General features: G+C 46.2%; 1 protein-coding gene across 1 annotated transcript in view; it reads right to left on the bottom strand.

Annotated features, from left to right (window-relative positions):
* LTA4H (leukotriene A4 hydrolase) overlaps nt 1-27,733 on the bottom strand; it is a 107,033-nt gene that overhangs the window by 58,809 nt on the left and 20,491 nt on the right. The window contains exons 2-7 of the mRNA XM_033951999.1: nt 25,362-25,492; nt 16,640-16,760; nt 11,474-11,542; nt 10,192-10,296; nt 3,981-4,033; nt 1,941-2,013 (exon numbers count right to left, since the gene is read on the bottom strand). Of these exons, the coding sequence (XP_033807890.1) occupies nt 1,941-2,013; nt 3,981-4,033; nt 10,192-10,296; nt 11,474-11,542; nt 16,640-16,760; nt 25,362-25,492 (552 nt within the window). The remainder of the gene's footprint in view (nt 1-1,940; nt 2,014-3,980; nt 4,034-10,191; nt 10,297-11,473; nt 11,543-16,639; nt 16,761-25,361; nt 25,493-27,733) is intronic.

Below are 27,733 nucleotides of genomic sequence, written 5' to 3'. Positions count from 1 at the left end.
TTACCGTTCCCGGCGCAAGCAGCAACCCCAACCTGCCGCTTGCGCCAGCGCTTCCTCTGACTTCACGTCCCGGACTTGCGCCTAGAAGTAATGGCAAAGGAAGAGCCGATGCTGGCGCGAGTAGCAGGTTGGGGTTGCTGCTCGCGCCGGGAACGTTAAAGAGGTGTGGGGGGAAGGGAAGAGGTGCACGCATACGTCAGAAGGGGCGGGGAAGGAATGGATGGGGGGTTGGCAGATAAAAGGACAGGGGAGGGGTGCCACCGCCCCAGCCACCGAGTAGCAGCAGTACATGGAAGGATAAAAACTTTATCCAGATACGTTCGTGTACAACTAAGCTAAAAAGGGAATGAGATGCTCCACGTAAAGAGTAGCCCAAGAGCTTGTCTCGAAGGGCGTAGTGTAACACAGGGCTGGGATGCCCCTGTGTTGCCCGTGAGGCAAGTTGGGGGGGAGGGGAGGGACAGTAGTAGGGGAGAGCTAGGTACGTAATAGGGAGGGAGTGGTTCGCGCCTAAAGGAGGAGAAAGGATTGGGCCAGCGGGATGATTGACGGCGTGGGGGAATTAATAAAACCGGGACCTTGCAGGACTCGTTTTTTTCTAGGGTCCTCCAGGGCGGTCTTTTTCCCCACCCGCCCACCCTTGTGTGGGTGGACATCGTAGCTCGAGAGGGCGGGTCTCCTGAGTTACTGGGTGCTGGGGCTCCTCCGGCGATGAGCGGTGGGCTGGCTTTGAGCCGTGCCTTGGGGGCCAGGTGATCCGGGTTAAAAGGGCATGATGTCATGCCACCCCTCAGACTCTTGCTGTTTGTGGTGGAGTTGGGGGTAATATGTTGAGGTTTACACTGGGTAGCTCGGGAGGAGCTTGCTGATGTGGTTCAATTGACATTCAATGCGTTTATGATATTTATATGCAAAGTTATTTATTTGATATTGTGGATTAATAAACAGCTGCGGCTATGTTCCATAATACTGTGTGTTGTTTTATTAGTTGGTCGGCTCAGAAAAAAGAGTGGGTGTGTGTATGGGCGGCAGCAGGAACTATCCAGATGTAACAATTTTCTTGCAAATGCAACAAGTTGGCCACCCTTTCATTATGAGGTAATGTTGCTGTAGTGAGAATTCAATTAACAGCTCCAGAACTTTCTTCTTCAGTGTTACAACTACACTTCTCCCTCCGTATTCGCAATTAGTTTCAGCAATCGTGGTTTTTAAGCTTGCTGGCTCCTCTCCCCAAGTTACGTCGGCTTGCATAGAGAAATCGCCAATTCCAAGCGTTTACAGAGAAAAAAAAAAAAAAATCGCCTATTTCTGGAACTTTCTTCACTGTGTTTTGCCTCTCCTTCAGGAACAGGCCAGGACTCCCACCATGTTGATTCGCGGTTTCACCATAGTCACGATGGTTTTTAATAGAAAACAGCAAATAACATATGAAAAAGTTATTTGCGGGTCTGTTAATCCCCTTTCACAGCGAATACAGAGGGAGAAGTGTACTGCTAACCATTTCTATAGTGTTACTAGGCATACACAGCACTGTACACATTCTCTGTCCCTAGTGGCCTCACAATCTAATTTTTTGTGTACCGGGGGCAATGGAGGATTAAGAGCTGCAATGGGATTTGAACCCAGTTCCCCAGCCTCTCAGTCCATTGCGCTAACCATTAAGCTACTCTTCCTAGAGCAGTGTTTCTAAACCCGGTCCTGGAGTACCCCCTTGCCAGGCAGGGTTTCAGGATTTCCACAATGAATATGCATAATCTTGATTCGCATACACTGCCTCCATTCTATGCAAACTTCTTTCACGCATATTCATTGTGGATATCCTGAAAACCTGACTGGCAGGGGGGTACTCCAGGACCGGGTTGAGAAACAATGCCCTAGAGTCAGTTTGAGATTGGCTAAAATAAACCAAAAAGTTTTGTTACAAGGGCTTCTAGACCAACCTCTGCAAATTCATACGCAGCTTCATCCACCAGCTCCTTCTCGGACCACACTGTGGTCCTCGGGCCAATTTTTCTGCAAAAAAGCAAATTTGGGTGAGATATCTGCATTCCGCCTCCGACTGTCTCCAGAACTAAAAACTGGCTTTATTTCAGCATCCATCCAAATATGAATCTCTTCACCTCCCTAATCCCCGCACAGTTTCTCTTGAAAATCTTAAGTCATTCTGATGGCAGATACAGCAAGGGCAAGAGCGACTGGGGACCGTTCTTGCCCCAGTTAGGACACTAGACCACCAAGGTTTGGGGTAGGCGGAGGAAACAGGTGCTGTTCAAGAGAGAGGGGGGGGGGGGAGGGCAAGCTGGTTTCAAGAGCAGCAAAATTTCAGCTGCACATTTAATTTTGATTGAAACTGAAAAAGCTGGTTTCAATCGGCCTCTACATATGTTCCCTTGCATATGAATGGCCGCTGAAAAGTTCTCAGCCCAACTAAGAGAATGATGTGGAGCCATGAATCGTACAAGTTATTCCACGCTTCTCTTGATACTTTTTGTTTCAATGAGGCAAATTCATCTAGTAAATGGGCCCGAGTATAAGGAGACCAAGCCATTGTGACATCACCGATGAGGTTGGCTCTTAGGCATTGGTGGAATGAGGCATTATGACATCACAACAGGAAGGGCTGCTGAAAAGTTCTCAGCCCAACCAAGAAGAAAATGATGTGGAGCCATGAAACTTACAAGTTATCCCACGCTTTTCTTGACACTTTTCATATCAACAAAATGAAAAGTATCAAGAAAAGCGTGGAATAACTTGTAAGTTTCATGGCTCCACATCATTCTCTTCTTGGTTGGGCTGAGAACTTTTCAGCAGCCCCTTGTATTCTATGAATCTCTTAAAAGCCTCACTGTTTGCTCTTCTTCCTCCTTGTATTCAATTTGACCTCTCTAGAGATGCTGCATTCGGTTCTTTATGTCCTTACCTATGGAATTCAACACACATATCCCCCATGTCAACATTGAGTTATTGTATATAAAAATGTCTTGCATTATGCCTGGTTTAATTTAATAAAACTGGCTGCAAGATGTCTACAGCTATTTAAAACAAAAAGCAGGCTGTTCCAAACTGCCCTCAAGCATAATTTATGAGCTTATATTAAAAAATAACAATCCTCGTCAATAATGGATTTTAGCAACATAATTAAGGAACCAAAAAAAAAAAATGGCTTATGGAAAAGAATTTCATAATGGCACAAAGCAAAACCAAGCCAGATCCCCAAAGTTCTTTCCATTTCAAAGCTGCATCTCGAGTTGTGCAGTTATTGGTTTGGACAAATCATTAATGCTATCAGATCAAATATTAGAGAAGCAGCAAGGCCTGTACCCAATGGCAGAGAGAAAAGAGCAATGCAAACTAGTTAGAAATCTAAATCACCACCAGTACACAGCCACTTCTTTTCTGGACAGGGTGCTGCTCTGCTGTTCATCACCTGCATGCATCTTTAAATGCACATAAACTGCCGAAACAGGAACTCTGGGTTTTCAATGACTTGCCCAAGGTCACAAGGAGCTGTAGTGGGATTTGAACAGGGCTTCCCCGTTTCTCAACCTGTTGCTCTAACCATAGGTGTCGCAACGGGGGAGGCCACAGGGGGCCATGGCCTCCCCCCAAATTCTCTGTCTTTTTTTTTTTGTGGCCCTCCCCCACCTTCTCCTGGTGGCGTTGCTTAAATCTTCAGGCAGCCACTGCGCAGACACCGTGCAACATCAAACAGCAGGCCTGCCCCGGAACCCTTCATTCTACTTCTGGGGGGCAGACCTGCTCGTGGATGCTGTGCGGCGGCTGCTGAAGATTTAACTAAAGCGCCAGGGGGAGGTGGGCGGGGGACTCAGGAGCTGTTTTGAGGTCATGTGCCAGGGCAGAGCTCCTGGGCCTCCCCCCAAACAGAGCAGCGTTCCGCTGCCTATGGCTCCTACATTAGGCTACTCCTGCCATTCCACAGATAAACATTAAACAAAACAAATTACAAAGTATTATCTTACCTGCCTTCCAGTGCACCAACCACCAACGCGAGCAGGTAGCTGGGGATTGGAACCTATCAAAACAGGAAGAAAGTAATTCATCCAATTATTATTAAAGAAATTGGCAGAAAGAACAAACACAAAGCCTCAGGTGCAGAGAAGGGAGTGATGGGATCCAACTACAGTGGCACCTTGGTTTGCAAGAATAATTCATTGCAGAAGCATGCTCGTATATCAAAGTGAATTTCCCCATAGGAAATAACGGGAACTCGGACGATTCGTTCCACGTACTGTACGTACTTATATTGCGAGATCTCACTTGTTTCGAACAGTCACTATACTGCGGGTAAATTGGGCGCGATGCTTTTAGTACGGTCAGCCGCGCTCAGCGTGAAGATGTGCGTATGTTGTACGCGCTTGAACTGCGGATGCATGTATTATATTTGGACGTGATCAGGGGTGCGACGTGCATATATTGTGCGTATTTGACGTGATGCAGGTATATGTGCTCGTACTGCAAGACGACGCTCGTTTTATCGAGTTAAAATTTAAGAAAATGTTTTGCTCGTCTTGCAGAACACTCGTAAACCACGTTACTCGCTGTCCAAGGTTTGACTGTACTTGATTTCTTTGGCCATGGGAAGGAAGATTCCAGCTCTCCTGCTCTGCTTGCAAGGACTTAACACAGAGGGAAAAAAACCCCCCCAAATGTCCCTATGGCACTGTAGTGACCAGATAAGTTTTTCATGTGCGCAACCAGAGGGTTTGCTTTTTCATTTTGAGAATAAGCATGCCAAAGAACAGTGGAGTTTTTTTTATGCCGATGATGTGAAGTGCGGCTGTGTGCTTTGAGGCTTTTCTCTCCACTTTTTTGTGTGGGGCATATTTTCTCTGATGAGCCTTCTGGCCCGGCGCTCCTCTGCCAGAAGGTATTTATGGTTGCGGTTGGTGGGAATCGATTGGGAGGGAAGGGTGGATGGTCAGTGGGGGTTCGGCAGTTCAGCTGCACAAGGGATGGGAGGGATAGAAAGATGCTGCAGAGGGAAGACAGAAGGGGAGGGTGAGAGGGGAGGAAACATGTTGCACATGTGGGGGAAGCAAAAAGGAAGAATTGGGGTGAAGGAGAAGAAGGGAGAGATGATCATGTACATGAAAAGAAAAAAAAAAAAGCCCTATCCGAAAATAAGACCTAGTGCCTCTTTTGGGCCCCAAATGAATGCAAGACACTGTCTTATTTTCGGGGAAATAGGTTATATTACCTGTTTTGCCAGGATATACTTTGCCATGTTGAAGGCTGTGGAAGTTGAGGCGGGAGGTTCCCACAGGTAACCCTCTGCTTAAAGAGGAACCCTGTTTTCAAAACAACCTTATTTAAAAGGATCAGTGCCGGGATCCCAGTCCAGGCTTTTAATATACTAGAGAGCCAGTTTTTAAAATGTTCAGGTGCTCGATGAAGCTAGAAGCCCAAAGGGGGAAATTCTGCAAATGGATTCTAAAAAGATAGGTGCCTATCGCTTGCAAATCACTCTTGGGCACTATTTATAGAATCACGCCTAGCGGCACTCAATTTAATAGGTGCCTCTAACGTAGGTCGGGGTTTTAAAGGCCTACATTACATAGGTGCCTAAATTCTTTAGAGAATCGTACCTAGCAGCACAAAAGTCCCTTCTCCACCTCTAAGCACGGATACTTTGGCATTAGGCGCCATACGACAGCTGTAGAATTGCGCCTAAAAAAAAAAATAGGCCACCTATCGTCCAATTAATTTTTTTTTCCATTATGAGCGTGGTAATGCTCCTAATTGAAACCAATTTACTAATTAACCCCCCTTTCCCTTTTTATCGAGCTGCGCTAGAGGTTTGTAGCGTGGGCCAGAGAAGTAAGTGCGCCAATACCCATGGGAATTCTATGAATATCGGCACATTTACTGTGCCGGCTTGCGCGAAAAAGCTCAATAAAAGATAGACACCTAACTTTAGGTGCCTCTTATAGAATTTGCCTTAAACTGTCCCCTTTGAAAACCAAACTAGGGCTGAGTGCCAAAATTTAGAAGCCATGGGGATCTGGCCAATCGGAATCTTAAGCCACTCCCAGTGCATCTTGGAATGCACTGGAGATGGGCCTAAGATTCCAGTTGACCCAGGTGCCCAAGGCCCCTCCTAGCGCCTGGGCCAATCAGGCTCTTTGGCCCCTCACACCGGGAAGTGGAGGCGGGCCTGCCGGCCGGATGCAGACAAGAGACATCTGTCTGACCAACGACAGAAGTTGGGGGGGGGGGGTTCAGAGGGGTCTTGGTTGAGTGCGGGGGGTCCAGGGGGGTTAAAGGGTCCTGGTGGGTGGAATGTCTGGCAGGAGGGATTGGGCATCCCTTGCGCTGGCCATCTACAGGGGGGGCAAGGCAGGAGGGACTGGGCATCCCTTATGCCATGATTGTTCGGGGGGGGGGGGGATGCCAGGCAGGAGGGATTGGACAACGCTCCTGCTGTGATCATTTGGGGGCAGGGTGCCGGGCAGGAGGGACTGGGCATCTCTCCTGCTGCCTGATATTCGGGGTGGGGTGGGGTGGTGAAAGGGCTGCTGCTAAACTTATCGTGGAAGGGAAATCCCTTGCCACGATAAGCTCAGCAGCAACCCAATTGTCTAACCGACATCTGTAATATGAACGTCGGTTAGAGCAGTGGTTCCCAACCCTGTCCTGGAGGACCACCAGGCCAATCGGGTTTTCAGGCTAGCCCTAATGAATATGCATGAGAGTGATTTGCATACAATGGATGTGACAGGCATGCAAATCTGCTCCATGCATATTCATTAGGGCTAGCCTGAAAATCCCATTGGCCTGGTGGTCCTCCAAGACAGGTCCTCCAGGACAGGGGTTAGAGAATCGGGTTCTTTTAGGCAGGCTTAGGCACGATTCTGTATAGGACTCCCATGTGTGATTCTCAAAAGCCGCTTAGGCAACTTCTGAGACCGGGCGTCCTATACAGAATCCGGGCCTTTGTGCTCAGCATCCTAATACCTAACTTTAGGAGACTTTTTTAGAATTACTTCCTCAGGAAAAATGAAGCACCAAGGGTCGTAGAGTCTGGAACAATCAAGAGTAATTTATTAATAGACCCGACACAGGCTGTGTTTCAGCATACAACAGCTGTGTCAGAAGTAGGGCTGCACTTCGATTAATCACGATTAAAATATTTATTCGCATACAGCTTTGTCCCTCCCCCTCACATTTCCTTCTATACTTGTACAGTGGTAAATATAGACAGCAGAAGTAAATTCTAAGAACTGACATGTTTTAATTACTAAAATAAAAACAAATACTGAAAACCATTCACAAAAAAATAAAACAAGGAACACCGATTCTAAATCTACTTATTGAATAACACTTAATATATTAAATTTAAATAAACTTTAAATCTTATAAATATTTAAATAATTACTACAGGGACAAGCCTCAGATTCAGGAGTAGATCTTCTCAGCTGGGACTTATTCAAGAGAAAAATGAATTAATCTCTTACCTCTTTATAACATCACCAGTTTATTCCCCACCTCCCTACCAATATATTTATTTTATTGCATTAATTAAATAACTTATTAACTTTTTAATCTAATTTAATTACCGCTATTTAAATAATTTGATTCAATAAAAACTTATTCTTAAATTAAAAAACTTAATTCATTAATGTTAACTTTTTTTTAGGTATGAGATTCACATATATTTAAGAGAATCGGCATGCCATTTTTTGAAACTCAAAGCCAACTTATGCATCTTGCATTTCATTTCATTACATTTCATATATATTAATTCCTTTTTTTTTTTTCTTTATCAATCTTCCACTTCCATCAACTTCATCAGAGTTGGAAGTGCTGTAGTGCTTAAAAAACTAAAAATACATAGAAAAAGAGCATGGACAGTGCATAGAAAAAAGTGCTGATGTGCTTTAAGTAATCTAGTTGCTTCAATATGTTATTTCTTCAGCTAAAGTAAGCCCAAATTTCATATTCAGTTCATATCAAGACATTCAATTCATTCCAACTTGTAGCAATTTGATTCATAAGAACATAAGAAGCGCCATCTCCGGATCAGACCTTCGGTCCATCAAGTCCGGCGATCCGCACACGCGGAGGCCCTGCTAGGTATACACCTGGCTTATTTTATAGCCAACCATATCTTTATATGCCTCTCTCAAGGAGATATGCATCTAGTTTGCTTTTGAAGCCTAGGACTGTCGATTCCGCAATAATCTCCCCTGGGAGAGTATTCCAGATGTCAACCACTCTCTGTGTGAAGCAGAACTTCCTGATATTAGTCCTGAACTTGCCCCCCCTTAGCTTCATTTCATGTCCTCTTGTCCGTGTCAAATTGGACTATGTAAATAATCTTCTCTGCTCTATTTTGTCGATTCCTTTCAGTATTTTGAAGGTCAAAACAGAAGATTCAAAACAGTTCAATTCATTTTCAACTCGTTCTTCATATACTATATAGGGTACTTAGCTCAAATGTTCATTGCCAAACCAGCGCCGTTGCTTATAAATCGATATCCAACAAGGCCTTTGCTTCGCGGGACAGAACTATAACGCCCGCTGCATCAGGTAAAAGACTTGAGCAACGCTTATTCTAATCTCCATAGCCGCATTGGCCCCAAGCAAACAGGCAAACACGGCAACACACCCTCTATTTAAACTGAGGGTTCCACAAAGGGGTTAATTTACTAAAATGAAAACAATCATTTTTCTTACCTTGGTTGCTTGTTGCCTGGTGCTTTTTAAGGACGAAACAAATTGATTAGAAAAATAAAATCACCAAGCAATCAAGGTAAGAAAAATGATTTATTTTCATTTTAGTAATTAACCCTTCCCCCTTTTTACAAAACTGTAGGGTGGTTTTTGGCGCCGGCCGCAGAGATAACAGCTCCAACGCTCATAGGAATTCCTACGAGCGTCAGAGCTGTCACTGCCACGTCCGGTGCTAAAAAAAAAGCGCTATGGTTTTGTGACAGAGGGGGGTAAAACATGTCAGTTCTGAGAATTTACTTCTGCTGTTTATATTTGCCACGGTACGAGTATAGAGGGAAATGCGAGGGGAAGGGACGCTTTATGCAATTAAAATTTTTTATTGCAATTAATTGCAATTCGTCGATGTGCAGTATTAGTCAGAAGTCATCCAGATTAGAGAATGACACGGTGGCGGTTTACCCGCGGCCACCGCATTTTAGCCGCGGGTCACCCGCACGAAAACGGGGGAAGAAAACTAGCAGTCGCTGCGGTGACGGGGACAAGGCCATTCACTGCCCGCGGGGCGGTGAATGGGTCTTGTCCCCGCAGTGAGGCATGAAGGATTGCGCGGTCCCCGCAGCTCACACCCGCCTGCCCAATCGATTCTAGTGTTTAGCCAGCTCTCTCCCTTCTCCTCACCTTAGTTTGTAGATTTTCTTTTTCGGCGACCCGCACGCTATCAAAGAGCCGCTGCTGCTCAGTTTCGATCTTCTGCTCTGACGCAACCGGAAACAGGAAGTTGCAACAGAGCAGAAGATTGAACACTGAGCAGCCGCGCGTGTGCAGCTCTTTGTGAAAGCGTGCAGGTCGCTGAAAAAGAAAGCCTGCAAATTAAGGTGAGGAGAAGGGAGAGAGCTGGCTAAACACTAGGATCGATTGGGCAGGCGGGTGGGGGCTGCGAGGACCGTGCGATCACCCGTGTTCCCGGCTCAGACTGTAAGGAGAGAGTGAAAGGGAAAAGGATGCAGCGGGGACGGTGACGGGGCGGTGCAGAGGATGGTGGGCGGGGTGACGGGGACAGATTTTTTCCCCGTGTCATTCTCTATCCAGATGACCTGTCACACAGACTTTTTATGCCAAAACATGGCCTGTGTTGGGTCTTTCTGTAAACTGCTCCTGACTGTTCCAGATTAACAACCTTTGTTGCGTGTTTTGACCCTCTCTGTCACTCTGCATAGATTACCTCCAACGTGGTACCCATTCCCTACCCAGCCTGCCTCTTCTTCTCCCATGGAAAGTCCTATGCACATACGACAAAAAAAGCACATTATGATTTCTGTGTGTCGACTTGAGTTTGGAAAATGTTCCATCTTCAAATCACTTAAAGAATTAAGCCCTTTGTGCCAAACCAGAGCACAAATAATCATTTTAATTGGCTCGCAGATTCTGTAATGCTTAGGTCAGGAACAGTAGGACATAGGCATTGGCTTATCGTTCTAAATATTTTTGAGCACTTACACTTTGTCTAAATTTGCAGATCTTCCTGCTGCTGTCCTCTGGGTCAGGCATCTCTCCGTCATGAGCAGCACTCATCAGAGTTACAAGGTCTTTGGGAACAGAAATCTAACCAGGAAAGGAAAAAAAAAAAAAAAAAAGAAAGAAAGACAAAAAACTTTAATACTGTCATCTTTGAACTCGCTTCCGAAGTCCTGTCCCATACATAAGAACATAACAATTGCCACTGCTGAGTCAGACCAGTGGTCCATCATGCCCAGCAGTCCGCTCACGCGGTGGCCCTCTGGTCTAAGACCAGCACCATAGCTGAGACTAGCCCTACCAGCGCACGTTCTTGTTCAGCAGAAACTTGTCTAACTTTGTCTTGAATCCTTGGAGGGTGTTTTCCCCTATAACAGCCTCTGGAAGAGCGTTCCAGCTCTCTACCACTCTCTGGGTGAAGAAGAACTTCCTTACGTTTGTACTTCTAAACATGCAGCTAAAATATTAAACGGTGGCACGTCAAAAGCGTGTCTGTCATTCACACGCTGACAATCGCGCCCATACCCCTGCGCAGGATGAAAGTGTGCCGCCGGTTCCCGCCACTCTTTTACGCCTTTAGCATTTCTGAGGGGGAGTGGGGGAAACCCACCACTATGCTTATAATAGCTTGTGCCTCCCCCGCTGGGGTTTTGGGGGGGGAACTCCCCCACCAGAACACTTAAAACTGCCAATACACTCTGAATATCGAGAGAATGGAAGCTTTCAGTGTACTGGGGGGGGGATGGGAGTCCCCTCCCACCCCCCCAATGGGAGCATGAACAGTTATAAGTGTACAGGGGGGGTTCCGCTACCAGCTACCCCTCAGAAAACTAATGGTAAGTCATAAAAGCAGTAGAACCATGTGTGCGCTTTCATCCTGCGCGCAGGTTCAGCGTGCGATTGTTAGCACACCATGTCCTGCGCATTTATGTTGGTGTACCCTGCAAGAAATAAAAAAAATAAAATAACGTTACTATGAAAAAAAGACAGTGGCTCAGCAGGAGAGAGAGGGAGCGATGAATACAAAATGATTAAAGACTTAGAGGGCAAGAGGTCCTGCCATGAAATAAATCCTGCTGTGGTGACCCATCCTCCTCCCCTTGAAAGAAAAATAAAAATAAAGCTACGAGATCCAGCCACATTAAAATTCTTAAAGATTGCTTATCAGAAAACTGAAGATGAAGACACAGTGGGGCAGTGCTCAGCTGTTAAATTCGATTTTTCCGTCCAAAAAGCCCAAATTCAATGTTTAAAGTCAACTTACCTGTGCGTAGTAGGTTTGTTTTATTGAAGGGGTGTCCTGGCAAGGCACGATAGTTCTGCAATGGGTAGCCTGCAAAGACAGAGCTTACGTTCAAAAACCGGTCTCTCGTATGCAAACTTCAGCAAAGCATTTAGATCAAAGCTTATTCGGTATTTACTCGATACACTTTTTAATAATGGGGGCACAAGTGCAAAGGTGGTCTTACTTTTGTCTGTGGTTGCATTATTTTATCATAACCAATTTGATTGTTAGACAGAAGAGCAAAAGAAACACAGAACCATGACGGCAGATAAAGGCCAAATGGCCCATCCAGTCTGCCCATCCACAACATCCGCTATCTCCTCCTCTCCCTAAAAGATCCCATATGCCTGACCCACACTTTCTTGAAGTCAGACAGTCTGTCTCCACCTCCTCTACCAGGAGACTATTCTGCGCTTCTTACCACCCTTTCTCTAAAAAAGTATTTCCTTAAGTTGCTCCTGAGCCCATCACCTCTTAACTTCGTCCGATGCCCTCACCTTCAGGAGTTTTCCTTCGTTTGAAAGAGAGACTCACTTCCTGAACATTAACGTCATGGAGATATTTAAACGTCTATCATATCCCCTCTCTCCTGTCTTTCTTCCAGAGTATACATGTTAAGGTGTCCAAGTCTGTCCCCAAATGATTTACGACAAAGACTATTAATTAGTTTTGTAGCAGCAAACATTCAGTTATAGGCTATTATAATTATGTATGGCAGCAGATTTCAGAAAGGAGCTCCAACTCAGAATATGGATGTCCAAGTCAACAGTCTCTCATGCATTTCAGAGCAGAATCTGCAAACACATAGGGGTAATTCCATGTCAAGTGGTCCAATTTCAAGGAGGGTCCCCACTTGATACCTTCCATGGATACAAAAATGTGGCACAAATAAAGGGGCCCTTAACTTTGGACCTAGTTGAGACCAAGCTCCAAAACTTGAGAATGGAAGTCCACATGCTGGCCACATCAAGCTTGAACATCCAAACTAGGAACAGGGCAAAACAAGAGATATGGATGTCAATGTGGCAGCACGGAAGAAACTTCCAAATGACAAAGTGGCCACAGAGACAGCCATGTGGATGAGTAGCCCTAATGCAGGCTGAAAACCAAAAGACTCCAATTCAAAATCCACTGTGGCTCTTTGTGATTTTTACTTTTTTTGCAAGCCCCTCCCCCCGGGACAGAAAATATCTATTTGACTTCCTTACTCCCTCCAGTAAAGATCTTCTGAATCAGAGCACCCGTAACCTGGACATATCAGGTACCAGGATTTTGGAACATAGATGTGGGTTTTAAATCAGTTGTTCCCAACCCTGACCTGGAGGACCCCCAGGCCAGTCGGGTTTTCACAATAGCCCTAATGAATATGCACAGAGCAGATTTGCATGTCTGGCACCTCCATTATACGCAGATCTCTCTCATGCATATTCATTAGGGCTATCCTGAAAACCCGACTGGCCTGGGAGTCCTCCAGGACAGGGTTGGGAACCACTGATTTAAATGGTCAATCTTCTCAATGGAGAAGGGTGAATAGTGGGGTTCTATCACCAAATGTATATGCAGGAGTGAGAGAGAATCATCAATATCGACCAATTCTACCTCTCTTCTAGAGCAGTGGTTCCCAACCCTGTCCTGGAGGACCACCAGGCCAATCGGGTTTTCAGGCTAGCTCTAATGCATATGCATGGAGCAGATTTGCATGCCTCTCACTTCCATTATATGCAAATCTCTCTCATGCATTAGAGCTAGCCTGAAAACCCGATTGGCCTGGTGGTCCTCCAGGACAGGGTCGGGAACCACTGCTCTAGAGTATTCATAATCTTTAAAACCAACTCAAAGTACACTTCTCCCTCCATATTCGCTGTGGTAGGGGATTAACAGACCCGCGAATATAGAAAAAACGCAAATAACATTTTCATATGTTATTCGCTGTTTTCTATTAAAAACCACCGTGAATATGGTGAAACCGCGAACAACATGGTGGGAGACCCGGCCTGTTCCTGAAGGAGAGGCAAAACATGGTGAAGAAAGTGCTAGGAATCGGCGATTTTCTCTGAAAACACTTGGAATCAGCTATTTCTCTATGCAAGCTAACGTAATTGAGGGGGGGGGGGGGGAGGAGCCAGCAAGCTAAAAACCTTGAATAATCGAAACCACAAATACGGAGGGAGAAGTGTATAGAGAATCGTGATCTTCACTGCGTGAAAAAAAATGACTAAACACTGTTAAATCTTGTTAAAGGAGGGAAAAAGCCTCAGATCCGCGTATGCTGCAAGTACAAGACTGAAGAAGCGTAGTGGAGAGGGAAACCACCACGTCGGCTAAAAAAAACAAAAACAAAAAAACCCTCCGAAAGAGCAACTGCTGGTACGCGAATGTTTCCACAGTGCCACCAGCCTAAGAATGCCTCGGCAACTTTGCTTCTAAAGCTGTCTGCAACAAATGTTTCAATGTCTGAATTTAGGTGCTGTGCTGTAGTGAAGTGACAAAAAAAACAAAACAAAACCAAAAAAAACCCAAAACCTGATATTGCTCAAACTTATCAAGCATTCTGTGCACGGTGTGCTGTGCCCTAATCCACTGCCAACGAGAGCTAACTGGCGTATCGCCGAAGGGCCACCTCACGGCAAAAGGTCTCACTCTCTCGGCGCATCTGCCTCACGCTCACCGTGCCCTGAAGCAGCCCTTCGGCGAAACGCCCGCTAGCTCTCGTCAGCAGTGGGCCAAGGAAGTCACAGTGTTCCGGAAAGGCTCCCAAGGCCGCCTGGAAACGAGAACCCTTTGGAGAAGACAAGTCTGTAATGTTTCAGCATTCCCAGGTCAGCCAGTGAATCAAACTGTGTCCTCCATAGAGAAAAGCAGGGGGGGCGGGGGGTCCGCATCCAGCCATGTGATCAGGATACATTTCGACGCCAACAGGAAGGTGATTTATAATAGCAAAAGTATTTTGTGCAAAGTTATTAAGAGGCCCTTTTACTGAAGGACATTAAAGCCCTAATGTGTGCTTAGAGAATGACACGGTGACAAAATTCATCACCGTTCCCGTCCCCGCGGATAACCGTAGGAAACCATCTTCATGTCATTCTTTAAGGAAAGAGGGAAGAATCAGAGTATGAATGGCCACAACCACTGACCTGCAAGCTTTGCTTTGAAGAATGCTGGTGTAGAAGGACAGAGGATGAAATAAGACATTAGAAAATGACATGGGTTTATTTCCGCGGTTATTCGGGGACGGGAATGGTGATGAATTTTGTCACCATGTCAATTGTGTGCTTAGCGTGGGAAAAACAGGCTACTGCAAAATGCATTGGGGCTTTCTGTGGAATCTTGACTGCTAGCGCATGCTAACTTGCTAACTCGAACACCAGCAATTTTTAAAAAACTATTTTTGGAGGGGGGTGATCCAAGGTGAAGAACGAGTATGGAACTGTTAATTAGTTAGTGCATTTGCATTTGGAGCAGTTAAATTAGAAGCGATAAGTGCTCTCACATTAGCTTTTTACAGGTGCTAAATGCTAATGCGACCATTTTCATGCACAACCTGAAAAAAAAAAATTAGAATAAGGCTTAAATTGTGCCAAGTTAAATCTGGGCTTGGTGCCTGGGAAAAGATCTGCATTAGGACACCTTAAGGGGAATACCTGTCTTTACCTAAATGTAACTAGCCTTTATAAACAGTGTAACTAGCCTCCTGAGATTTCTGGTGTGCCGCGACACTGGCAAGGAGGAGAGTCGTCCACGTCGGTTGCCTGCCTACAGGACTTGGCTCTCGTGGCAAGAGGCACGTCCTGTAGGAAAATCAGCCGGCACGGACGACTCTCCTCCTGACCGGTGTCTCATCTTCTCCCTGCACCTCCCAGATCCCCGTAACGGCGGGGTCTTGGGTCTCCGAACATGCGCGGACGTTGACGCGATGACATCGCCGCATCGACTTCCGGGTGCCTTCCGGCCAGGGCACTGCATTTAGTGTGCCGCCGGCTGGAAAAGTTTGCGGGACACTGCTTTATAACATTACATACAGATAAAATATAATTTTTCCCAGGAATATAAAACAGTTCATGTTGAACATAAGTTGCATTATTCTTTTACTGCAGAAGTCCAATAATGTGTGGTTCTGAATTACTTATGGTTAGCGATCCCACAGCAAACTAAGCTGTGGAAATATACAAGTGTTTAATGCAACTAAGCATCTACCCTTCTAAACTGGAACCAGCTAGAAATAAAAAGACGACATCAACTGCAGGAAGGTTTTCTAATTATTAAGCAGTAGTGTACCAAGGAAGGGGTGGGGATTATGCCCTGGATGCAGCCCTTAAGGAGGTGCTCCGAGGGCCAGCATATTTCTCTTCTGGCAGCCGCAGCGACAGCCTTCACGACTTGCTGCTCTGCTGGTATCGGGCCTTCCTGTCTGCCAGGTCCTGCCTTCACGGAAACAAGATGTGGGCAGAACCCAGAAGAGAGGAAGACCCGGCAAGAACAGCGAGTTGTGAAGATTGTGCTGCTGAAGAGCAGGGGGTGGGGGTTAACAAAGAGGGAGGGAAGGGGAGAGAATGCTGAACCCAATTGGGGAGATGGAGGGAGGGAAGACCATGGAAGGGAGAGAAGAGGAAAGAGATGTCAGACCATAGGGAAGGGAGGGAAAGGAAAGAAGGAAGGAGAGGAGATGCCAGACCATGGAGGGGGGAGGAAAAGATGCCAGAGCATAAGGGGGAGGGAAGGGAAGGAGACAGAAATACCAGACCAAGGGGAAAGGAAGGAGAGAGTCAAAGGAAGAAGAGGAGATGCCAGAGCATGGACAGGAAGGGAGGAAAGATATGCCAGGGCATAGAAGGGAAGGAGACAGATATGCCAGATTGTGGAGTGGGGTGGGAAGGAAGGAAAGAAAGGAGAAGAGAGAGAAAGAGAGAAAAAGAGAGGGGGCAAAGCTGAAGTGAATCATGTATAATTGTCATTAAGAGTTTCATTCTTCACTTTTTACTGTACACTCAGCAACTGCAGAACATTTTACCATGGCACTTTTGAAGCTCCATACTTCAAACTGGTGCTTAGCAGAGCCAAAGCTATGTTTTAGCTCATATTTCATTCATAAATCAAGGCATCAAGAATTCTTCTTTCAATGCAATAGCTTATTTGAAGCAAACGCACCTGGCACTGGCTGAAGAGATAGGGATGTTTCTTCCCAGCGGTGAGCTCTGGGGCAAGCCACTGAAGTGCTGAAGCTTGTGGGGATGTCTCATAGAAAATTTCCACAATAATGTCTTCACCTCTGTTAATTTCATGAGCAAAAAGGATTTACAACTTATCTTAAAAAATAAAAATGCATCATATACAAAAACTACAATAAATTAAATTCAGCCAAAGGATTTCCTTATAGGGCAGATTGGAAAAGACCCTGAAAATAACAGGAACTAGAGGGGGGTAACAGAGTAACATAGTAACATAGTAGATGACGGCAGATAAAGACCCGAATGGTCCATCCAGTCTGCCCAACCTGATTCAATTTAAATTATTATTATTATTTTTTTTCTTCTTCTTAGCTATTTCTGGGCGAGAATCCAAAGCTTTACCCGGTACTGTGCTTGGGTAATGCTTTATTTTTGTATACCAGAGCACAGTAAGAACAAGGGCTGGCACAACAGAGGGCCAGATTCTCAAAACAAAATCTGCCTTTAATGTGCTCACTAAATAGGTTCCAGCTGATTCAGCGAGCACGTATTTTAGCGGCAGATTATCAAAAACGGCTTACCCAGGTCTTTTGTGAGCTTTCTAGCAGTCTCCAACACTGCTAAGCAAATGGGATTTTCAATATTAAACAAGCACTCCGGTGGATTCTTAATCACCAAGCCATTCTCCAGAGAGCGACGTTGGCTTTTGGCGACAAAAATCAGCAACTGGTCTGGGGATGCTGGTACAGTACCAGTACTGTGAAAAACACATCTCTGGTGTGTTTTTGACATGGAATTAAAAAAAAAAAAAGAAAAAAAAATCCCAAATTGAAGTTCGGCAGGAGAGATGCTCTCTCCCCTGCAGTGTCACCGACAACCAACACCTCCCCTCCCCCCAGTGGGAGAAATGCCCAGTCTCTCCTGCCGCCGACAAACACCCCTGCAGCCGGAGAGATGCTCAATCTCTCCTGCTGCCAACCGACACCCCCGTGCAGCGAGAAAGATGCCCATGCTTTCCTGCCACCATGCAACACCCCCATGTCTCTGATGACCCCCCCACCCTCTCCCCCTTACCTTTAGATAGCTGGCCAGAGGAATGCCTACTAGTCCGTCTCTTCTCCTTCCCCGGTGCATGCTGGCCTGAGGCTCTGATTGGCCCAGGTTGTTTAAGGCCTCTCCTATGGAAGGGACCTTAAATAACCTGGGCCAATCAGAGCCTCAGGCCTGCTATTTTTGAAGAGGTGGGCCAGCTGGCTGGAGGGAGTAGGCATCTCTCTAAAGTTAGGTAAGGGGAAGAAGGTAGGGGTCATTGGAGGCATGGTGGGGGGTGTTGTGCAACAGTAGGAGAGCATGGGCATCTCTCCTGCTGCTGAGGGGGGAGGGGGTGTTGGTTGGTGGCGGGAGTGATTGGGCATCTCTCCTGCAAGCCAAGGGTTGGTGGGTGCTGTGTTGGTTGGCGGCGTGAGAGTTTAGGTATCTCTCCCGCTGCTGAGGGTTGTGGTGGTTAGCGGCGCGAGAGATTGAGCATCTCTCCTGCTGGGGTGTTTTGTTGGGCTTTTTTGCGTTTATTCTGCACGTGTGCCCATCGCTAATCACCAGCGATGGGCACATGCAAATTTAGTGAGTCTTTGCTACTCTCCGCCAACCTCATTTGCATGAAGTTGTTTTAGAGAATGGTTCGCTTTTTTAAAAATTGCTACTATAATAATGGTTGCGACAGCAGTCTGGTTTTTTACGCATTTTTTTTTGAGAATCTAGGCCAGAATCAGGTCAGAATACTGCCAAGGTAGCACTCACGGCCTTGGGTGGAAGGGAGGGGTGGACATGGAGATGGTGTTCACAGAGCCTGAGAGGGGGTGAACAAAGGGAGTTATGGAAACCATTTAAAGAAGACACCTAGTGGAAGAAGCCAACATAAGCGCCTTGAGCCGCAGCCATTACTGCCATGCCTAGGCTAGGTCTATTGTGGGGGAGGGGAAAAGAACAGGTAAAACAAAACAAGAAACCCAGTGGAAAAAAAATCCCCAGGTAGTTACAAATGAAGGTTCATGGCATCAGAGATCAAAAACTCTAAAAGCCTAAACGCAAGAGGAAACTGCTGGGGTAAAAACGAGAACCAGCTGACATCCCATGACTTTTTTTTCATTTTGTCTTTCTGTCTACCTTTGAGGTTTCTTGGCTTCCTAAAATGTAGCATAGATAAACTTGAGAGAATTAAAGAATTCAGAAAGCAGGGCTCTGGGACAGGAGCCAAAAGAAAGGACTTTTTACCCCCTCTGTACAGCAGAATTACTTGGCCTGAATTCTCAGAACAGTCATTTTGGCTACAGCTTTGCAAATTATTAGTTAATTGTAATTTCTCATACGCCAAGGATTTCTGCACATCAATGCAATGTGTTTTATGTTAAAATACCAAGGCACTCTTTAGAATTCTATTAACACAATAATTCATAGTCTGTCATATCAGTTTGGCAGGGACTACTTTGTAAATCCAGCTCGCAACTAAAGTTTACCGTATTTTCACGCATATAACGCGCGCATTATACACGTTTTTACCTACTGCGCATACCCCTCGCGCGTTATACGCGTGAGCGCGGTATACAAATGTTTTTCTACATAGTTCCCACCCCGCCCGACGCCCGATTCACCCCCCCCAGCAGGACCGCTCGCACCCCCACCCCGAACGACCGCTCGCACGCGCTCCCACCCGCACCCGCATCCACGATCGGAGCAAGAGGGAGCCCAAGCCCTCTTGCCCGGCCGACTCCCCGACAATATCGGGCCAGGAGGGAGCCCAAACCCTCCTGGCCACGGCGACCCCCTACCCCCACCCCGCACTACATTACGGGCAGGAGGGATCCCAGGCCCTCCTGCCCTCGACGCAAACCCCCCTCCCTCCAACGACCGCCCTCCCCCAAGAACCTCCGACCGCCCCCCCAGCCGACCCGCGACCCCCCTGGCCGACCCCCACCCCCCTTCCCCGTACCTTTGTGTAGTTGGGACAGACGGGAGCCAAAACCGCCTGTCCGGCAGGCAGCCAACGACGGAATGAGGCCGGATTGGCCCATCCGTCCCAAAGCTCCGCCTACTGGTGGGGCCTAAGGCGCGTGGGCCAATCAGAATAGGCCCTGGAGCCTTAGGTCCCACCTGGGGGCGCGGCCTGAGGCACATGGGCCCAACCCGACCATGTGCCTCAGGCCGCGCCCCCAGGTGGGACCTAAGGCTCCAGGGCCTATTCTGATTGGCCCACGCGCCTTAGGCCCCACCAGTAGGCGGAGCTTTGGGACGGATGGGCCAATCCGGCCTCATTCCGTCGTTGGCTGCCTGCCGGACAGGCGGTTTTGGCTCCCGTCTGTCCCAAAGTACACAAAGGTACGGGGAAGGGGGGTGGTCGGAGGTTCTTGGGGGGGGCGGTCGTTGGAGGGAGGGGGGTTTGCGTCGAGGGCAGGAGGGCCTGGGATCCCTCCTGCCCGTAATGTAGTGCGGGGTGGGGGTAGGGGGTCGCCGTGGCCAGGAGGGTTTGGGCTCCCTCCTGGCCCGATATTGTCGGGGAGTCGGCCGGGCAAGAGGGCTTGGGCTCCTTCTTGCTCCGATCGTGGATGCGGGTGCGGGTGGGAGCGCGTGCGAGCGGTCGTTCGGGGTGGGGGTGCGAGCGGTCCTGCCGGGGGGGGGGGCAGGGCAGGGCGGGTAAACGGAGAGTCGGGACAGCGCACGGAGAGTCGGGGAGGGCGAAAGGAGAGTCGGGGTGGCCAGAGGAGAGTCGGGGCGGGCGAAAGGACAGTCGGTCAGCATGCGTGTTATACCCGTGAGCGCGGTATACAAAAGTTTTTATACATAAAATCGTGGTTTCTGCGCGCTATACCCGTGTGCGCGTTATACACGGGTGCGCGTTATCTGCGTGAAAATACGGTACTTGGGTGTTTAAAACTGGAATGGTTTGTAGGTTGCAATCAATGTTATCAACTATCCACTTGCCATGTCATACCGACATGCTTCACGTTTAAAAAGCCAAAAGCTTTATGTACATAAATTTGGGTGTCGGATCAATTTTAGACTTCCAAAATTATTGCAAATTGTTAAAATAAAAAAGGACAAAAAAAAGCCACAACATTTAACAAAAACAGAACATTTTCACTCAGATTTTGGAGAATTTTCCTAAGTTTGTTGGAAGCAGATATACTTCAGTCTGAATGAAGTGTTACAGGCAACAACTAAAAAACAAACAAACAAAAAAAAAAACCACAACTGCCGATGAAGGCAAGAAGAGCCAGAGAATGAGAAAACAGTTTGCACGGAGATGTGGTTTTGTGGAAAAACTTCCCTTTCCCCACCCTGTACCTCAACATAATTGAGGCTGAAATATTTCACTGGAAAAGGGTTTGGAGGACGCATAAAGACATTTCAGGGTAAGGTTATAAAATCAGCAATTTACAAACAGAACGAGGCATTTATAAAAGTTCTCAGGGTATATGCAAACAACCTACTTGTACATACGTAAACGAGTAAATGGATGCTTTAACCCTCCATTGCCCAAGATCCCACTTACCATCTTTATTATTTTACAGAGGGCAGATAAGCACTCGCCCCAAAAATTCTATAACAGGGGTGCTTAGAGTTAGACATCAATAGCGCAGATATGTTTATAGACTATGGGCTCCTTTTACGAAGACGCGTTAACGGCTTTATCGCACGCAGCTTTTTTTAGTGCACGCTGACCCCCACACTAGCCGAAAAACTACCGCCTGCTCTAAGAGGAGGTGGTAGCAGCTAGCGCGTGCTATTACGCGTGGTAAACCGCTAATGCGGCTTCGTAAAAGGAGTCCTATAACACATACGAGGGGGTGCTGAAAAGTTCTCAGCCCAAGCAAGAAGAGAATGACATGGATATGGTTCAATCAATGATCCAAAACAATATCAAAACATAAAATTTTGTTTCTGCAAATTGGAACTCAACGAAATAAAAACAACATCAGCTATGGTGGCAAAACAACGCTCGGAATTTAGGAAGCTGGTGGGTTGGGCTGAGAACTTTTCAACACCCCCTTATAAAAGTGAGCCAAGTATAGGACAATCAAGCCATTGTGACATCACCGATGAAGTTGGCTCTTATTGGTGGAATGAGGCATTATGACATCACAATCTCAGCTCTGGTTACACTACCAAAGGGTTCTGAAAAGTTCTCAGCCAAACCAAGAAGAGAATGACAGGGATATGGTTCAATCAATGATCTGAAACAATGTCAAAACACAGAATTTAATTTCTGCAAATCGGCACTTAAAATAAGATAACACTTTTCAGCTATGGTGGTAAAATAACGCTCAGAATTTAGGAAGTTGGTTGGTTGGGCTGAACTTTTCAGCACCCCTTCGTATGTGCACACTTGTGCACGTATCTGCAAGCTTGGCAGGATTCTGTAAAAGACACGTGCACAACTGCCTTTGGGCTCTTTTTATAGCTGCGGTAAGTGCTAGCTTGTACTTAAGGCCTGATTCTGTAAAGGATGCCCGGTCTCAGCAGCCCCCTACACGGCTTTTGAGATTCACCCAAAGGCGTCCTCTACAGAACCCCGTCTAATCCCACTTAACCACCCCGATTCTCTAACTGGCATCTATGTCACAGGTGCCGGTTAGAGAATCGCGTTGCCGCTGAGCCGATTGATTGTGGCAAGGGAATCTCCCTGCTGCGATCAGCTCAGTGGCAACTGCAGCGGCAAGGAACCTCCGACCCCCTGCAAAGTCAGGCAGCAGGAGGGATGCCCACTCCTTCCTGCCGCCCCCCCTCCCACCAAAGCATTGCCCCCCGAAGCATCCCCCACCAGGAGGACTACCCAATTTCTCCAGCCAGAACCACCCCCCCCCGATACACCCCCACTCGACTGCAATAGGCAGAAGGGATCCCCACTCCCTCCTACCACAACACCCCCTTGAAATACCTCCTCTCCACCCGAACCTGATGACCAACCCTCCCCTCTCGACTTCCTATCTGGCGACCACCCCTCCCATGGCGGTAAGGGCAAAGGGGATGAGACTAGATTTACTGCTTTTTCTGTGTTGTTACAAGGCCAGTACTGGGCAGACTTGCACGGTCTGTGTCTGTATATGGCCATTTGGGGGGAGGATGGCCTGGAGAGGGCTTCATAGGCTGGGAGGGTTTAGATGGGATGGAGTAAGTTTTAACGGAGATTTCGGCAGTTGGAACCCAAGCACAGTATCGGGTAGAGCTTTGGATTCTTGCCCAGAAATAGCCAAGAAGAAAAAATTTAAAAAATTTAATTTGAATCAGGTTGGGCAGACTGGATGGACCATTCAGGTATCTGCCGTCATCTATTATGTTACTATGTATATGTTAACATGTTTTGGTTTTTTTAAAACTTATTTATTCAAAAACGTACTGTAAATTAGGTTTAACAGAAAGATTTCATTCAGTCACATCAAAAGATACAACAAACAACAAATATAATAACAAGACGGAGAAAAACAAACCCCCATATACAAACAGCCGGGACTACACAAATACCCTAAGCCATCACTTGATAAGAAGCAGCCCGATAAGTTCGGTACGATGAAGTGCTTGAAGAAAACATCTACTTAAATAATTAGAATTCTTTTCCCCTGAAGTAGCCTTTTGAGGAAAAACAGAGGTGCTTTCTGTTGGGAAGCGGCCATTGGATACTGCAAACTAAGATAAGATTTTCCAAGTTTTATATTGATTGCTTTCACGTTACCTTTTAGAAGTGCTTACATCTATATTCATACCAGGCTGTTGCCATTACAAACAATTTTAAACAGATTGGACTGGAATTCTTTCTTTATATATATTTTGATACTTATGACAAAATTAATTTAGAAATATAAACTTGAACTTTGAAATGAATGAGAAGATATTTACATATTCATGTACGGAGTTTTTTTCAAACCAGTGATGATACAGGTGGCTTAGGGTACTTGTGTAGTCCCGGCTGCCTGTGTATGAGGTTTGTTTTTCTCCATCTTGTTATTATATTTTTTGTCTGTTGTATCTTTTGATGTGAATGAATGAAATCCTTCTGTTAAACCTAATTTACAGTACATTTTTGAATAAATAAGTTTTTCAGATAATTACGACTATATCCCTTATATATATATTAGTTTATACATATATTTTTTTTTGACAGGCACTTATTTTGTTCCCGGGGCAATGAGGTGTTAAGGCCCATACTCTATGAATGGCACCTTAAGTTAGGTGCAACACAAAAAAACCAAAAGGGGAGACCCAATGATCCACAGAAAAAACAATCCAAAGATAAAAACAACAGACTGTGGATGTTCTGAAAGATGATTTTTAATTGCTCTTCACAATAAAAATATAAATAAAAGTCTGAATTAGTAATACACATATGATTGTCCTGACGAACCCTACATGGTCCGCGTTTCAGCGAGACCGCCTTCCTCAGGGGTCCGGATGATGTAAGGTACAAAGATAAATATGAGCAAAACAATGTAGGTGTCTGAGCATAAAACCTGAAAAATGGCTTGAAACGAGCAGAGTGGTGCCAATAGTAAGTGGTAAAAGCCATTAAAAAAAAACTATCAAAATTGTTTTTTTTAAAATTATAACGCCTAATGCCCACTGTAAGCATGGAAGTGGCATCAGGCGTCAAAGCGCCTCTGTAGCTTGTAATTCACGTGAAATGGAGGCACTAGAAATGGAGGCCTTTACAAACCCTGGCCTACATTTCTATCGTCTACCTTTCATGAAACTGATTTTATAAACGGCGCTGTTGCGTGACTGACACACGATCGGCGGCTGGTTTTGTTTTTTTCCCCGGCGGTCGCTGCCGTTAGTGCTGTTTATAGACTCCAGCCCCAAGTGACTTGCCCAGAGTCAAGGAGCTAAAGCGGGAATTGAGCTCACAACCTCAGAGTACCGAGGAGCGTGTGGCGCAGTGGTTGGATCTACAGCCTCAGCACCCTGGGGTTGTGGGTTCAAATCCTGTGCTGCTCCTTGGGACCCTGTCCTCCATAGCCCCAGGTACACTAGATAGATTGTGAGCCCACCGGGACAGATAGGGAAAATACTCGAGTACCCGATTGTAAAACCGCTTAGATAAACCTTGTTAGGCAGTATATAAACAGCTAATAAACTTGAAACGCTAACCTCCAGGCCACTCCTCCACTCCGCTACTAAATTGCGACAACGGCCATTAATTGAGAAAATGGAAACTTGGCCGCTTTCTAGCTGCAGTAAAAATGGCCTGCATAGAATAAATATTAATTACCTTTTGTTCATACACGTCCAGGGTGGGGTGGGGGTGGGGGGTGTGTGGAAATATTTTATGATTTCTTTTATTTATGATTACTTGTTGGATATAAGGGAGGGGGGATATTTGATGAAAGCTATAATTTGATGATATAATAAGTAATGTTAAAGTATACAATGATTGTATTGTGTTATACTTATTGTGAGTTTTAAAATATGAATAAAGATTTAAAAAAAAAAAAAAAATGGCCTGAGCCTGCGGAAAGACTCGCATCAGAGTATGTATGATGAGTCCACTTTTTACTGCAGATTAGTAAAAGGACCCTTAAGGCTAAATTCTACATATACCCCCTCCCCCCCCAACTAGGCAGCCTGGGTATCTAGGTATCAAGATCACTGGCATAACCTAACTCATATGAAATATTTATCAGAGTTAACACATACACACACACACACGCTAATACCTTGACTGTTCACAAGGCAGGGTGATCTCCAGCGGAGATCCTTTAAAACTCTGAGCTTCTCCCAGGGAAAAGTTCGCCGCCTGGCCATTAACAATAACTTTGTGTATCTGGAGGTCCTTTGTATCCAAAACCTGCAACAAAAGAAAGCAATTGTGACAAACAGAACAGAAGACCCACAAGCCCAGCACAGCTGCATTAAATTCCAGACAACAGAGGATTTTTCTTTCAGCAACACAGCCTAAGTCAGACCAGACCCTTGCAAAAACAAAACAAAAAACCCACAAACCACAAACCAGACTTCAGTGTGAGAGCTGAGACCAGTCCTGGATAAAGCAGATGGTGCCCAGAGCTGTGATAAGGGAGGGGAAAACCCTTTTCAATGATTACTGCCAGTCTGGCTGTTCAGGCACACTTGGAGCACCATGTGTATAAATACAATGAAGCTCAATTTTTTTCCTCCCTCCCCACCTCAGTCCATGTATTTATTTAAAACTAGTCATTCAGCCCGTTACATTAACGGGTGCTAGAATATATCTGTCTGTCTGTCTTTCTGTCCCTCTCCCTGCCCCTGTGTCTTTCTTCCTTTCTTTCTGTCTCCCTCCCTTTCTGTCTCTCTGTCATTATTTCCCTCCTTTTCCCTGTGCAGCATGTTCACCCCATTTCCCTTTGCAGCAGCAACAGCATTTCCCTCCTTCCCCCCCACACTTTCCTTTGCAGAAGCAGCAGCGGTATTTCCCTTCCCCTCCAGGTCCCTGTGAAGTAGTAGCAGCATTTCCCCCCCATTCCCTTCTCTACCCCCCACTTTCCTTTGCAGAAGCAGCAGCGGTATTTCCCTTCCCCTCCAGGTCCCTGTGAAGCAGTAGCAGCATTTCCTCCCACCCACCCCATTCCCTTCTCTCCTCCCCCCCCCACTTTCCTTTGCAGAAGCAGCAGTGGTATTTCCCTTCCCCTCCAGGTCCCTGTGAAGTAGTAGCAGCATTTTCCCCCACCCCCGTTCCCTTCTCTTACCGCGAGCTGTCCTGCTCCGTTCGGCCCCTCCCTTCTCTTAACGATCTGGCCTGCTCCGTTCGGCCCCTCCCCCTTCCCTTCCCACGGTGTAGACTGCGTTCCAGTAGCTGAAGTTGTGTTCTTTTTCAGCCCCTCCTTTCCTTCCCGCGGGCTGGTCTGCTGTGGCCGAAGGTTTTTTTTCCAAGTTTAAAAGTGCCGGTGGCAGCCCCTCTCTCGATCCCCGCCAGCTTCGGAAGCTTTCTCCGACGCTGGTGCAGCCTCGTGAGAGAAGCCAACACCACAGCTTGAGAGGTGGAGAGCAGGGAGTCCAGCACTGCCGGCCAGTTTGCCGAGACCACTATGTTAGACGGAGTGAGGGACTCTTGTATGCGCGCATGCGCACTCTGCCGACCACGGAACTACAGATCAGGCAACACAGTGGTAGAGTGCGCATGTTTGCTTAGCGTTTTATTATATTAGATATTTCTAATCTGCTTAATAAACTAACCCCCTCTTTTACTAAGGTGCATTAATCGATTTAGCGCGCACTGAAAGCTAATGCATCCATAGACTAACATACCCACGTTAGTGCACCTTAGTATAAAAGGGCCTACGTGGCTCCCAATACCACATTCGTTAGACAAAACTCCATTCATCAGACTTTACTAAGCCAGACTTAAAATTCTAGCCCTGCTACAAAGAAACCAGAATTCTGCACTAACCTTTCTTCTAGATCAGGTTCCACCATCTCACTTCTAGGCACAGATTACTAATATCAATTAAAAGCCTGGACAAAGACGTAGGTTTTAAGCAATTTCCTGAACTGTAAAACAATTTCACAGATCCAGAACAAGAGGCTGTGCGAACCGATGTTGCCGATGTAGACTTTTAGTGGTATAAAGGAGTTTGTGGTAACATCCACAACTTGAGGTAGTGAAGAGGAGCCAACACAGCCCGTGTTTCGACCTAATAGTCTTCCTCAGGGGTCCTATGGGTATGAATTAGTGTGTATGAGCATATCTCACTATGAACATCAGATGGTGAATTGCTATAGTGAGCTGAAAAGAATGATATGTGATCTAGATCAGTGGTTCCCAACCCTGTTCTGGAGGACCACCAGCCAGTCAGGTGTTCAGGACAGCATTAATGAATATGCATGAGAGAGATTTGCATGTAATGGAGTGACAGGTATGCAAACCTGTTTCATGCAAATTCATTAAGTCTATCCTGAACACTTGACTGGCTGGTGGTCCTCCAGGACAGGGTTGGGAATCATTGACCTAGCAGTACTGTTAAAAGGTGAACATTGGCGATATACACAGCAAAACCTTGGTTTGCGAGCATAATTCATTCCAAAACCATGCTTGTAATCCAAAGCACTCGTA

This window comes from Geotrypetes seraphini, chromosome 7 (assembly GCF_902459505.1).
Source record: "Geotrypetes seraphini chromosome 7, aGeoSer1.1, whole genome shotgun sequence".
NCBI classification, from domain to species: Eukaryota; Metazoa; Chordata; class Amphibia; order Gymnophiona; family Dermophiidae; genus Geotrypetes; species Geotrypetes seraphini.
Note: the sequence above shows the minus strand (reverse complement) of the source record. Positions and strands in the feature narration are given on the sequence as shown.